General features: G+C 50.5%; 1 protein-coding gene across 2 annotated transcripts; it reads right to left on the minus strand.

Annotated features, from left to right (window-relative positions):
• Positions 1-2,059: 2,059 nt before the first annotated feature.
• Positions 2,060-10,977, minus strand: LOC144729693 (galectin-8-like). Of its 2 annotated transcripts, none has more exons than XM_078610126.1 (7): positions 10,844-10,977; positions 6,854-6,936; positions 5,718-5,928; positions 4,209-4,337; positions 3,523-3,611; positions 3,283-3,373; positions 2,060-2,773 (listed from the first exon to the last, which is right to left on the minus strand). In XM_078610126.1, exons 1-7 carry the CDS (start codon positions 10,874-10,876, stop codon positions 2,639-2,641), a joined length of 771 nt encoding a protein of 256 aa, XP_078466252.1. In that variant the 5' UTR covers positions 10,877-10,977; the 3' UTR covers positions 2,060-2,638. The 2 variants fall into 2 exon arrangements, with proteins under 2 accessions (XP_078466252.1, XP_078466250.1); XM_078610124.1 differs by having other exon boundaries at positions 3,193-3,373.
• Positions 10,978-13,451: the final 2,474 nt, after the last annotated feature.

Here is a 13,451-nt window from a genome sequence, read left to right on the forward strand (position 1 = left end):
TACTCGGTCGGGTACGGGTACCCATTTGCGACCCTGGTGCGGCCGGGTACGGGTACGGGTAAGGAATCAAAACCCGTTTGCGACCTCTGGGTCACACCCGGGCTGCAGACGCTCGTGGTTTGTTTTTTGTTAAATGTAGGGGAGCCGATGGGTGTCTTGCCCAGTCACTGAGAACTGCTTTAAAAATAAACCCATATACAGCGATACCGCGATTAACATTTTGCCTCCTCTTGTCGTTTCACATAAAGCCTCCCAAAACTTGACTTGTCTGGCCACCGTCATTCCGAATCGCTTCCCTCTACCCCCCCACTCCACGCTGCTCCATGCAGCACGCTTCTGCTAGCTCCTTCCTCCTCTCTTCTCCATGTATTCCCTCCCCCTCTCATCACCCTCTCATCCCCTGACATCTTGGTCCGGTACTCCCCCCACCCCACGTCCTCCCCCTTCTTGCGCTTGTCTCCCTGCTGCTCATCTTGAGCAGTGCCCTCTCGTCTGCCATCTCGCCTCTCAGTCTATGTCGCCTCGTCCAGGGTGGCATCTCACAATCTCTGCATCGTCCTTGCAATGCATCCTCTGCAGTAACCGCCAACATTGCCCGACCCTACAGCGGTCGGCAACGTGCACGCGACTCTTTGACCGCTTCGTGACGTTAAAGACCACCAGCCTCGTACTCAAATGCATTGTGGCTCTTGAAATTTAGAGTTTAGAGAATTCGAAAAAAATTGGTTATTGACACCTGGTCTATTACCGTGCCCTTATGCAGCATCTTTGGTCCCATTTTAGCAATACATTTCCTCCTAATTCAAACGCTTTCTCTGCCGTCTTCCCTTTCCCGTTTCATTTGTATTTTTTCTCATTAGAGGACCGGGTATCCTGGACTCTACCCCACTCCTCATAGAGCATCACCACAACTGTTGATGGCGAGGATTATGTTTCGTTACTTTTCATTGGACCCGGCCACCGTGCCAGCCGCGCCCTTTGGGGGGGGGCGGGGCATCAAGACTCGATCGTGCGGTCAGAACATTTTAGATTGGGGGAAAGGGGACACATTCCAGATTTTCACAAAAGCTTGACCGGGTTGTAAGCGGGACACGACACGAGGAACGATCTCGTCAACCCACTGGAACGTTCTGTGGCCGTAACCATACATTTCCCTCCTCTCTGCCCGGCCTCATTTACAGACATCGTCTGTGCTACTTTGGTTTCCGATGGCGGGGAAATGGTGAAGCTGCGGGTGCGTGGCTGGACATCGGTCAGCCATGGCCAACGGCTGGGCCCATCGAGATAAAGTTCCGTTTGGAGCCGAATCATAATAACTCTTGGCGGGTAACCAGGAGTTACTCAATTTCTTATCGAATATCGCTGGCAAAGGAAGCGGAATGCGGCCAAAAATAGAACGAAAAGAAGCTCCCCCCGGCTTCAATGATTCACTTCCCCAGCGAATCGTTGTCAGCGATGGGTGGCGGCCACCATTTGGTTCACGACTCGTCTCATTCATTTACCGTCCCGTGTTTTTTACCCCCCCCCTCCCACCGTCAGCCTGGTTCACAGTTTTGTGCCACTGCCAGTCTCTCCACATCTTTTATTTATATTTTTTTTTATTTGCAATCGCGCGCCAGGCTAGACACACAACTAGAGCCCCATTTTAGGGAGGCAAATCCCAACCTCTGGTCACTTTCGTTCCCCCCCCCCAACCCCACCCCCCCTCACAATGTTGCCTTGCATTTCATTTGCGCGGAGGTCACAAGGTCGTTGGCGATTAGTTGGACGGATGAGATTTACTTTCCCGCTTGTTGTACGAGCGAGAAAACTCAAGTGGGCAAAATGGCGTTCCAAGTGCCAAGCTGTGCAAGGGGGTAGAGACGCGAGGGCTCAACGGGGTCTCTGTCCTGCTACGAAGGTGGCTACCCCGTAGTGGGGGGCCGAGAGGCAGAACTGCCGGGGCAGGCTTTCTATGAACGGGGAGGTGGAAGTCTGCTCTGGATAAGCAGCGACCGTTGCAACGAGTGGGAGACTGCACCAGTGACTCCTGATTGAAGCGGAGGCACCAGGAGACAGGTTCACATCAATACATGGATTTATGAATGACCAATGAGCGGGGGGGGGAACAGGAAACCCGAGCAGCGGTGGATGCAGTAATGACCAGTGGCAGCAGAGATGACAAACTGCCAATGAGATGCTTGTGTCATGCCTAATAATAACAACAATAATCGAGAAAAAGTTAAGAGGCATACAATAACGACTTTGTTGTTGACAATAGCAGTAGAAAATAAGACTTCTCCATGAGGTTCCAGCAATACCCATCGTGGTAGCAGTAGCAGACGAGACGAGAGAAATAAAATCAAGTGCGATCTTCAATCAAATCGGCTTATCGCCGAATACCAGCCACAAAAAAATAATCGTACACGCCAAGAGCTCCATTCATAGCACGAACTCGGCAATCCAACCTCGCGCGAGCCCGTGGCATACAACGGAATCTGCTCTGGAAAGAGGGATGGGAGACCAGGGTGGAGTTTGATGTGAGGGGAGGGATGGGTGGTCAGGGTGGAGTTGGAGGTTCGGGGTGGGATGGGAGGCCAGGGCAGAGTTGGAGGTTCAGGGAGGGATGGGTGGTCAGGGCAGATTGGCGCCGCTAGCCCTAGTGGACAGACACGTCCCCGTAGACGAAGAAGCATGTGATGCTCGCCAGGGCTTTAATGCGATGAGAGAACGTGAAGACCACGGCGTGGTTGACCTTGACCACAAAGTAGGCCTCTTCGCAGATCACCTCCAGCTGCAGGCAGAGAGAGCACACACACGCACGCATTGGAGCCCGCACGCAGCGCAGGTCACGCGGCAAGTCACAGGCATTGACGTGTCAATTAAAAACAATCTCCGCGATGTGGGGGGGGGGGGGGAACAGCGCGCAAAAAAAACGTGAAGGCGACTTGTAGGTTTATTTTTTTTTGGTGACAAGTCCTGGAAAAAATATTCATCTTTTTGTTGTCAGAATAGCTGTTCGGAATTTACAAATGGATTCTCGCGACGACAGTGCAGTCTAAGTAAATTGGGCAGGGGGGGGGGGTTGGGAGCGTTTCCCTGTCCAACTGTCCAAACTTTGACACCATTTCACACCCCGACCCGACGCCTGGGCCCCCCGACTTTGGATTGTGCAGTTGCACCGCCAGTGCTCTGGACAGCCGCACAACTCACCAAGAAGGCCTGCCCTTGAGCGAACGGGAAGGCCACCCAACAGAAGCGCTCCTCCTCACCCCACCTGCCGTTGATGCGCGCGTTTCTCACCACCACCTCGCCTTCATCCTCGTCGTCAAAGCGCGGGTTCACCTGCAGGGCGACGTTCCCCGTTCTGCACTGCAGCAGGTTGAGCGCGAACCTGGCGAGAGGAGAAGTCGCTGAGAGAGCTGGGGACGGGCGCGCGACTCTCAATCGGAAGGTGGAGGGGGGGGGGGAAGAGGTGGGGGCTCTCCGTCTGCATGGGCTGCAACGTGCCGCAGGACGCCTGGTTAAAAAAAAAAAATCTACCTTTTCGCCTTCGGGGGCACCCAGCCGTCGATAACGATGGTCTTCCCCGGGAAAAGACCTCCAACGATATCGGATCCATACTTGATGGTCTTTGTGAAACGGGGGGATGGGATGGGAAGGCAGCCATCATTTTACAAGCAGGAAGGTGAGGGCGACATTAAGACACTCAAGACATGTTTGGGGGGGGGGGGTTGAGGGCAGTTGAGTTAGGAGGTGCACATCTGCTGTAGCCGAGGGAGTAGGACACAAAGTGGCTTCGTTTAACACTGGCTACCTATGAATGGATTGCCCTCTCGTACCCAATTAGTGCCGCTAAGGTGCACACCTTTCCATGTGGTTGTGCAGACGTACAAAATAAAGCCGCAGGCCGACACAGCCCACGGACCAGCCGCAGGGTCCCCTCCAGTGATGTACAGCCGCATGACAGAAACTCGCATTCTTCAAACACTTTGATCCGAGAAGAAAAAGTGTATAGTATAAGGCAACGATTTGGGCAATGGGAAATTCTTCACAGCATGTGAAGATGGGGGGGGGGCACGACTTAGGGCCACTGCCAGAGGTGGCGCCTATTAAATACACACTTCCTTCTAAGGCCTCAAGCGGTGTGTATGTGTGCGTGTGCGCCGCTGCCGATGGTGGGTGGAGGAATCTACGAGCGGACGCCACACGGTGGTGCCGCCGCGTACGTTGGTGCCGAGGGGCGCGAGGATTCTCAGCTTGAAGATGTAGGCGGTGGGGTGCAGCACGAGACGGTCCACCCAGTGCAGCTCGAAGCGGTGGGCAAAGTGCACCACAGAGCTGTCGTTGCACATCACCTGCGCGCCGCACACACGCAGTAAGCAAAGGTCAAGGACGACACAGATTCCCACCACGAACATCGGCCATAGCCTTAACAGACGGCTGTTAAATTTCGATTTTAAGCTTTCGTGACTGCAGGGATTCATCTTATTGGTTCTTTCGGTAAAGTCACGTAGAATGGAAATGATAAAATAATAAAAAATGAAACATCATAAAATAATTCTCACGACGTTTCGGGCCCACAACGCAAGCAGCTGTCCTCAGGTGAAGAACAGGTTTGTCGGGAAAAATTATTTTATTATGTTTTATTTTTATTATTTCCATTCTACGTGACTTTACCGAAAGAACCAATAAGAAGTTGCTGTTAGCGAGTGACACCTATGAAGGCCGACACGGCACACGAGGGGGTGGGTGGGTGACCAGCACCACGCCCGGCCACCTTGGGTCTCCGCCAAGTGTTGATGTTGACACGTCTGTACCAGGTCCTCATTTAAGGCCGAGTCAACCTACGGAAGACCCAGGACCAGTTCAGATAATCGTCACCTGGTGTTGGCCGTGAGCGGGAATGGAACTCGGCGGGTCGCCGAGTTCGCTTAACCACAGCGCCACCGCTCCCAGCACACACGGCCAGAGCCGAGGCTGCAACATGGGAAATGTCAGCAACAATCGCATCCAGATAGTATTGGAATTTTTTGTAATATATTTAAGTTAAAAAAGGTAATTTAAATTATTCTTAATTGCATACATAGAGAATAATCAAATATATGTAATTGTTGTTAAAACGACAGTTCAAGAAATATTTAAGTCCGTGCGCTGTCCAGTTGCTCTGGGGTGGTGCCATGTCCCAACCCTGGCCCAGCCGGGCTCAACTTAAAACAAAAACTCTCAGTAGGTGGCGGCATTCCCACCTCCAGCTCATCGGCGACCCGGGAAATCATTCGGGTGTCAATTTAAGCTCCGATTATACACGGCAGCTTGTGCGTCGAACGCATCAATTTCACGGATTAATATTGAATCTTTAGTCCACAATCATCATACCTTGCCGATCTTGTCAAGGAGCATAAACCATCGCGTGAACTCCGGTCAGCCTCGCAGTGGCTTTTGGCTAGCCATCTAACAAAGACGGTCCCCCACTGCATCACGCACTTTCAGATGCGCTTCTGTGGCCGTCTGGAACGCTCTTCCTTCCGATTTGAAGAAGCCACTGGAAACCATGCACTTATAAATCTAAATTGAAAACGAATTTCTTTCGAACCGTTTGTGTTTAACTTGTTATCCTTCCCCCACACCTCCAATCAGCATGGTTGGCTACGTACAGTGCAAAAGAAGTTCACACACAATCAGGCATGCTCTACTCTGGCAAAAATAATACCTCTCAAACCCGGAGATTCGCTCACCTGGTACCCCTCCTCCTTGATGGAGATGGACAGTTGAAAGTCGACCTCGCGGAACAGGGGCAGCCCTGCGCGCTGCTCCTCCTGACCCCAGGTGGCGTTTATTTTGGTGTTGAGGGTGAGGAGACACCGGGAGCCGGCGAGTGGCTTGGCGTCGAAACGGAGGTCCGCCCGCAGCGCGACGGCGTTCCTGCCGCAGAGGTTCACCGTGAACCTGGAGGGGGAGCGGCGTGAAAGGGAAGCGCCGGGGTGGGGAAATTGGGAGCATGTGACACTTTTATATTATTAGTTCTTTCGGTAAAGTCACATAGAAGGGAAGTAATAAAATAATAAATGTAAAAGATAATTAAATAATTCTCGCGACGTTTATTTTATTATGTTTTATTTTTATTATTTTATTATTTCCCTTCTACGTGACTTCACCGAAAGAACCAAGAAGATGAATCCCTGCAGTCACGAAAGCTTTAAATCGAAATTTAACACTGTTATAGTGGGGGGGACGAAAATAAACCCCATCGACAGAGTTTACATCATCAATCAATGCATTATATTTCAGCAGGAGCCCGATACAGAGCACAAATCGCAATATAGAAGGGGGGACGGGGGGGGGTACAGAAACTCCGTGGACACAAGTCCCAAAAGCTGTGCTCCTTAGTTTAGAGGAAGGGGGGAATTGAGCTCGCTACCCCGAGCGGGGTGTGTGTTCTTTTCTGTGGGAAGGGAAATCACGAATCGGTGTAAAACCCGCGTGCAAATTCCACTTTGAGATGTTTTTATTGGACGAGCCACCCGCGCGGAGAGCAAGCACCAAAACTGACGATGAGAGCAGGCAGCTGGCGAACAGAACACACACGTGGTCTCCCAACACTCAACCCACACCAAACTAGCCAGCCAGCCACTAGTACTAACCCAACCACTATCACGAGCTCAAACCCCAACTACCCAGCCACTAGAAACTCTGCACCTCCAATTAGCACGGCTGGCTCTGTACGGTGTAAAATAAGTTCAAAATACGCATACCAGCCTCACACCCAATTACCCAGGCCACTAGCACTCGCCTAACACCTCTAATATCGTAGCCTTCGTGGTTGTAGTGAAAACTCGATTGTGATCATCATTTAATTTGCGATGAGACGAACCCTTCCGAGTCTTTAGGCACGCGGCCCTCGATGTAGACCACGTGACCGGGGTGCAGACGAACCGGTAGAGAGTAGGGCAGGGTCTGCGTGGGGGGTGGGCACGGGCGAGACGATAGGCGAGGCAGGTGAGTCAGTGCGGGACGCGAAGCGAGATCGGGGTGAGCGTGGCGGGTGGATGGCGTAGGGAGACAAACACGGCAATGGTCGCCACGGTGGCGTGACGTTGTCTTCCTCGCCTGCTGTGCAGGAGGGTCGGGAGTTCGATCCCAATCCTGACACCTGTACATTTTACTGGTAGGAACCTCCTGGTTACTCCAGCCCACATGGGATTATTGTGTCCGTCGTGCAGGGAGTGGCTGGGTGGGGAAGGGCTGGGTGGGGAGGGGCTGGTCACCCCGTGGTGCCCTTATAAAACTCAACGTTTAACCTACTCACGCCGGCTTGTGCCCGCCCACAGTCGGGCATATTTGCGGAATACACCACGCCGCCGTTGACCCTGGAAATTGACCGAGCAACCCAACGTTCCAACCAGCTCCCTCTACAGGAATGTGTTGAGTTTGCACGTCCCTCCGTGATCGCGTGCATTTTTTTTTCTCTAGGTCTTCTGGTTTTTTCTCCCCTCCACGTTTATAAACATGCGTTTAGATTATTTGGTTGCTATACATTTTCACACAAGCCACTTCCGTTCAGCAATAATTTGTGGACAGATCACTTCGGAAAAAGCTAGCGGGCTTTACCTGGTAAATTAGAAAGTAAATTTTTTATTGTAATTGTTTAGTGATTTGCTTACTTCTCATATACGTTGCACTTCTATCATGTTTTGTATTGTTTGTTGCAACTTTCCAACCCGCCTCTAACTGGACATCTGTGAAAAGGAGCTTTATAGCTTATCGGATTCCTCCGGTATATTTTGAAGGTTCGTTCGGCAGCGATTTCCGTGACGCGGCCTAACAGACAGCACGTTCTCCCTCGTGTTGCAGAGGTTCGAATACAACGGCCGTCCCGAATAATGCTAATAATGGGGGTTTATCGACCGTTATCATACCAAGCGCCATCTGCTTCAAAGTGGACGTTAAACATCCCCAGACGTCGCTCTTAGGAGTTGGCCATCACGCGTCGCCGGCGTCAGGGTCGGCATTTGCAAAATGTGCAAGTTACAGTGATGGCATTCCTCGATTTGGGAAAGGGATGCGTTCTTCAACAGACGCTCGTCAAACGAAATTTCGCAAATCAGAACGGCGTTTATCCCCCTTAAGACCGAAAATTAGAGATGGGTTTCGGACAGTCATTCCATCTCTACTCCTAACCTAAAAGAACACACACCTATAAATCACATTTCACAATGCGAACATAAATATTAAAACGATGGATTAATAGGGACTTAAAGCTTTCGTGACTGCAGGAATTCATATTGTTTTGGTATTTCGGTAAAGTCACGTAGATAGGTTCCAAGAAAAAAACAAAATAATGATGACGACCGCTTGTGTTGAGATTTGTTATTTTGCAATTTTCTTGAACCTATCTACGTGATTTTACCGAAAGACCCAAACAATAAGATTGAATAATAATAAATAAATAACATTTTCGGGGAAACTCGCCAAAATATTCGAATGTTGGACTGCCTGGAAGGGGGGGGGGGGGGTGCGTTACATCAGCACTGTCGAGGGATGCCGTGACGCAGCCTCCCGGGGTACCTTCTTGTTTGACGATCTCGTGCCGCGGTGAAATGTAGTTTTTTTTTAACGGCGGAAATTCGTAAATCAGGGATTCCTGTACTCAATAGAGACGAGACCCAAGCAGCAACCATCGCCGCCTACTGGCAGCAGGCTGGTCACCCAGGTCGCCCTTGCAAATGAGAACTCATCCCTCCCTTGGCGCCGACAGCTCTTTCCTGGCACAAACAGAATACATCACGAGGCTCTCGCGGGAATACCCAACCAGCTTCTTTGTAATTTGAAGCTTTCGTGACTGCAGGAATCCATACTTTGGGTTCTTTCGGTAAAGTCGCGTAGGTAGAAAATAAAATAAATCACGACGTTTCGGGCGCAACACAAGCGTCCGTCATCAGGTGGAAAAGCATGGTCTGCTGCTGAGGCAGACTTTTTTTAAAAAGGTTTGAAATGGATGTAGCTCACTTCTTTATGACCCTTGGGCTACACCCATTTCAAACCTTTTACAACAGTCTGCCTCAGCAGCAGACCATGCTTTCTCACCTGATGATGGACGCTTGTGTTGCGCCCGAAACGTCGTGATTTATTTTATTTTATACCTCCGTGACGTTACCGAATAAACCAACAAGTACAGCTTTTTTAAAAATTGGTATATGAATAGTTAGACTGGTTAGTAGCTATTGACTACCAGTCACATCCTATTCTGGCAACCTGGATGTAATTACCAGCGAAACGTCGTACTACTCAAATTATAAACGTCGTGGATTTACTCTCCAACACACCGCTGGGCTGAAGTGTAAACTAATTGGCGCGTTGTTTACGTGACAAACCTTACTGGCCGTGTCGGGTGGTGGAGGGGTTTCGACGCATTTATACTTACGCGATCGAACCCAACAACCTTTATTATGAATAATATTGGTGGCGCCAGCTTACGTGTTAAACAAACCCTTCAAATTATCAATCAGTATTACGACCAAGTAAATGCAAATATTATTAAAAGTTGCATTACGAGGACGTGTGGTCCACATGGACCAGTTAGCCAAACGCCCCTCTCCGACAGCCGTGGCGTGAGAAGGCAATTACGAGGCTGCACGTTTAACCCGGGTTCTAAAGACGACTCAAGCACAGATTCACTTCCTAGAATGGGAGTCCGCGTGTCGTGCGGCGTGTCTGTCGTGGGACAGTGCGTCGCGTGAACGGTCGCGGCACGGGCTAGAGAGAAGGGATGTGGTACGAGAGGATGGAGCCGAGTGGACTTGCCAACGACTGCTACCAGCGGTGCGCCCTCTGTGAAGGAGGCTCGTGAAGGACGCTGCTGCTACTCGGCAGTTGGAGGCAGTCGCCATCCAGCAACAACAGAGGGCAGATGAGCGACGCTCACAACAACACAGAGCAAGTTGGCACAATGGGGGGGGGGGGGGGGCACATGTGGTGCATCGGCCAGTCATTTCAGTCAACCCATGGCACCTGGGTCTGTCCCGTAACCTCCTGCCAGCCGGCGTTCGACACTCCACGTGACCTTAAAGTGCACCTAGCCTGGCACAAGCGCCTTAGTAAAGTCACCGCCACTTCATGACGAATCGTTGTTGTTGTAGTGCGTGGTGAGTGGTAGTGTGTAGTGGTTACCACTGCACTGCGAACTCGGCCACCCGAGTTAAATTCCCGCTCACGACCACCAACACCAATGACGTCTATTTAAACCGCCCCCGGGCCTCTCCCTTGGTCGATTCAGCTTCAAATGAGTACCTGGTGCGGTGTATAAAACACGGCCAATGGGGAGACAAAGGCGGTCGGGCGTGGTGCTGGCCACCCACCCCCTCGTGTCCCGGCCTTGATAGGTGCTACTCACAAACAGCACTTGCCCCAAAAGTCTCAAAACAGGCTACAAGGACATTCTTTAGCTTTGTGGTTGTGCAAATATTCACGCACAAACTGCGGTCATCCAAGTTCGATTCCGGAGCACGGCTAACATTAGTGGCACGTTATCTAGAAATATACCTGGGCTTTCCTGAAGGTCGGCTCAGCCTTAAGCGAGCATTCTATGCGGTGGACACACACACACATCCGTTATTGGAGACAAAGACGGCTGGACGTGGCGTTCACCACCATCGTGTGCCGTCACGGCTTTAACAAGTGCTTGCTTAGAACAAAAGCACGCATGGTGTGCACGTCCATGTGGTGTGTATCGAGATGTGTCTATGGTCGTCTGGTGTTTGCAAATAACACTTGCCCCAAAATTCTGTCAAGGCTATACGAGGGATCTTTGTCTTGTTTGTATGTGTGCATGTGTACAGATAGACACCGGGGAAGGTGATCTCACCGGGTTCACCACGTTTCTGAGTGCCTCCATCATGATCCGACAATGTTCCTCCTGAACACGTGGTTGGCTTGCTCTTGGTTGCTGGTGGGTGGTGGTGCTGGTGGGGGGTGGTCAACTATTCCTCCCGTTGAACCAGATTCCCTGCTTTTATACCCCGCGCCCTCCCCCCTCCCATCCCTCAACTCCCACCAACTCTCATATTGTCTCTGTATTTGTGTGGACGTGTGTCGTGTTCACGAGGAGCGGTGATGCAACGGTTAGCGCGCTGCTCTACGAAACGGCCAACACCAGGTGACGTTTATCTGAACCGATCCTGGGCCACCCCTAGGTCGACTCAGCCTCAAATGAGTACCTGGTGCGATGTGTAAAACATTGCCACTGGAGAGACAAAGGCGGTCGGGCGTGGTGCTGGCCACCCACCCCCTCGTGTGGCATGCTGGCCTTCGCAGGTGCTCGTTAACAGCACTTGCCCCTACAGTATGTTAAGGTTATACGGGGGATCTTTGTTTTTGTGTTGGTGTGTATGCCGCAAGAGTGCGCGCTCTTAAAATCAGCGCTTCCTAAGGTCACGTGGACCCCATTGTTTAGCAATCACCTGGCCCGTGCAGCGTGTAACGAGGTTGATTAGTCGTTGGACGGTGTGTAGAATTCGTAAGCATGCGAGAGTCGGGGTGTCAAGAGAGGGGGAGCTAACAAAAAAACTCCCCAAGAGTGTGTGGGGTGGAGTGCATTTAAAATGTTACAATATTCATTCAACGTATTTTTTCTGGTAAGCGTAAGCAAGTTACAGCTCCTCGTGTTCGGGGTCTCAAGAGGAGCGTGGGACAGCTCTCCATCGCCTTCCTTGGACCTGCAGTGGGCGGGAGAGGCCTCGGGTCGTAGGCTCAGAGCTTCAGTTACCAATAGAAGTGGCGAATATTTTCGCGATGCCAGTTTAGTAGCACGTGGATATCATTAAAGGTGGATCACGTGCAGTGAACGTTATGGCATCGTTCACCGATCGTTGGCGATTTACAGATGTTGGTACAATCCACGTGTTGTCATCCCACAGGTAAAATCACGTTTCGTCATGGGACCTCCTTTGCCAGTACCAAAATATACTAATAGGGGTTTTCCCCTGCTTACATTAACCACAATACTTGCAGTCAAATGCAAAAAAAAACAATACTCTGATAATTTATGCATTGACTCATATGAGACTAGGCTCTAAAGAAAGCTGTCTCTGGTGTGGACCAATCAATTTCAAAGACAATGCATAAATGATCAGAGTATTGTTTTTGTTTGCATTTGACTGCAAGTATTGTGGTTAATGTAAGCATGATTCCTTGCAAAAGGTGTCAGTTTTGTTGCCAGAAAAAGGGGAAAAGCCCTATTAGTAAAATAATGTTCTTGTTTTCCTCTAAGCCCATGGCCCACGGAGAGAGTGTTGGGAAATGTCTCTCTCTGCTGGAGGAAGCGGCAGAATACACTTACAGGCAGGCCTCGCTTAACGCTCCAATATACGTCCCTGGATATGTGAGCGCTCATCGAATCAGCGTATTACGGGGCCGCGCTAAGCGAGGTCTGCATGGGACAATTCTGTCGCGCCATTTCCAGTTGTAATGTGACTCCTTCAGGTGGTGGTTGTAATTAATTATTGGCGTGGGAAATCCACACCTGAATTGAATATAGTACCGTATAATAAACACGAACTCAACATTCGTTCTGGAGAATGTTAATAAAAACAAATATCTTAACCTTTACCCCGTATCTGTCTCTCCGCATAAAAAAAAATGTCATGAAAAAGAAAACAAATTGTTAACACATCCCATTGACTGCACGGCCTTCTGGGAGTGCATCTGAGCAGCAGCGATGCGAGCCAACTTTGGGACCTATTTCGACGTTCAGTGGCTCTTCAGCAGTCACGCTCGCTTGAACAAATGCCGGTGACCTGCCCGATATCTATTCTTTCCCTAGTCCGGTAGTGCATAATATCGACGAGTCTTGGGACTCGGTGTGGCATCTCCTGGAGACGCGAGTTCAATCAGTGTCTGTGTTGGCTTCGTGTTTAGAGCGCGGCTGAGTGGGCGCGCGGTAACGATGGCACGAGGTGCCGATGGTGGCGATGCCAGCCGACTCGGAACTCGCTCACGGCGTGTGTTTGGTGGGCTAAGGTGGGGGCAGTGAGAGAAGCCACGTGGAGTTTTTTTTCTTTCGCTCAGGCCAACAACAAGCAGCGGCCACGGGAACGCGTCGTTATTCACTCAGCTCATCAGTTCAAATATCCCCTAAATGCACGACTATGCACGGACAAAGTTCTCCCTCGTATAGCCTTAACAGACTGTTGGAGAAAGTGCTCTTAGGGGTCGTCCATAAATGACGTCACGCGATTTTGGACGATTTTAGACCCCCTCCCCCTCGTCACACGGCGTCACAAAAAGTCAGACCCCCCCCTCAAATGTGACGTCACAAAGCTATGCCCCCCCCCCCCCCAAAACCATATTTCCATTTTGAAAATAAAACATGCTTCAAATAATCGCTTTAAACTATTGTCATTGTAGTGCGTATTTAATGTGGCGCTGCACTCTGATGTTGTAGGAGTGTTGTTATAACAATTCTATATTTTGAT

Source organism: Lampetra planeri, chromosome 33 (genome assembly GCF_965212315.1).
Source record: "Lampetra planeri chromosome 33, kcLamPlan1.2.h2, whole genome shotgun sequence".
In the NCBI taxonomy this organism is placed as follows: domain Eukaryota; kingdom Metazoa; phylum Chordata; class Hyperoartia; order Petromyzontiformes; family Petromyzontidae; genus Lampetra; species Lampetra planeri.

Bases quoted from the DNA above. Each gene is read 5' to 3' on its own strand.
- LOC144729693 (XM_078610124.1), bottom strand. From the start codon at position 10,876: ATGATGGAGGCACTCAGAAACGTGGTGAACCCG. The intron at 6,937-10,843 runs GTGAGATCACCT...CCCCCCACGCAG, and splicing joins TCAGAAACGTGGTGAACCCG to ACCCTGCCCTACTCTCTACC. The intron at 3,374-3,522 runs GTAGATTTTTTT...TCCTCTCGCCAG, and splicing joins GTGCCCCCGAAGGCGAAAAG to GTTCGCGCTCAACCTGCTGC.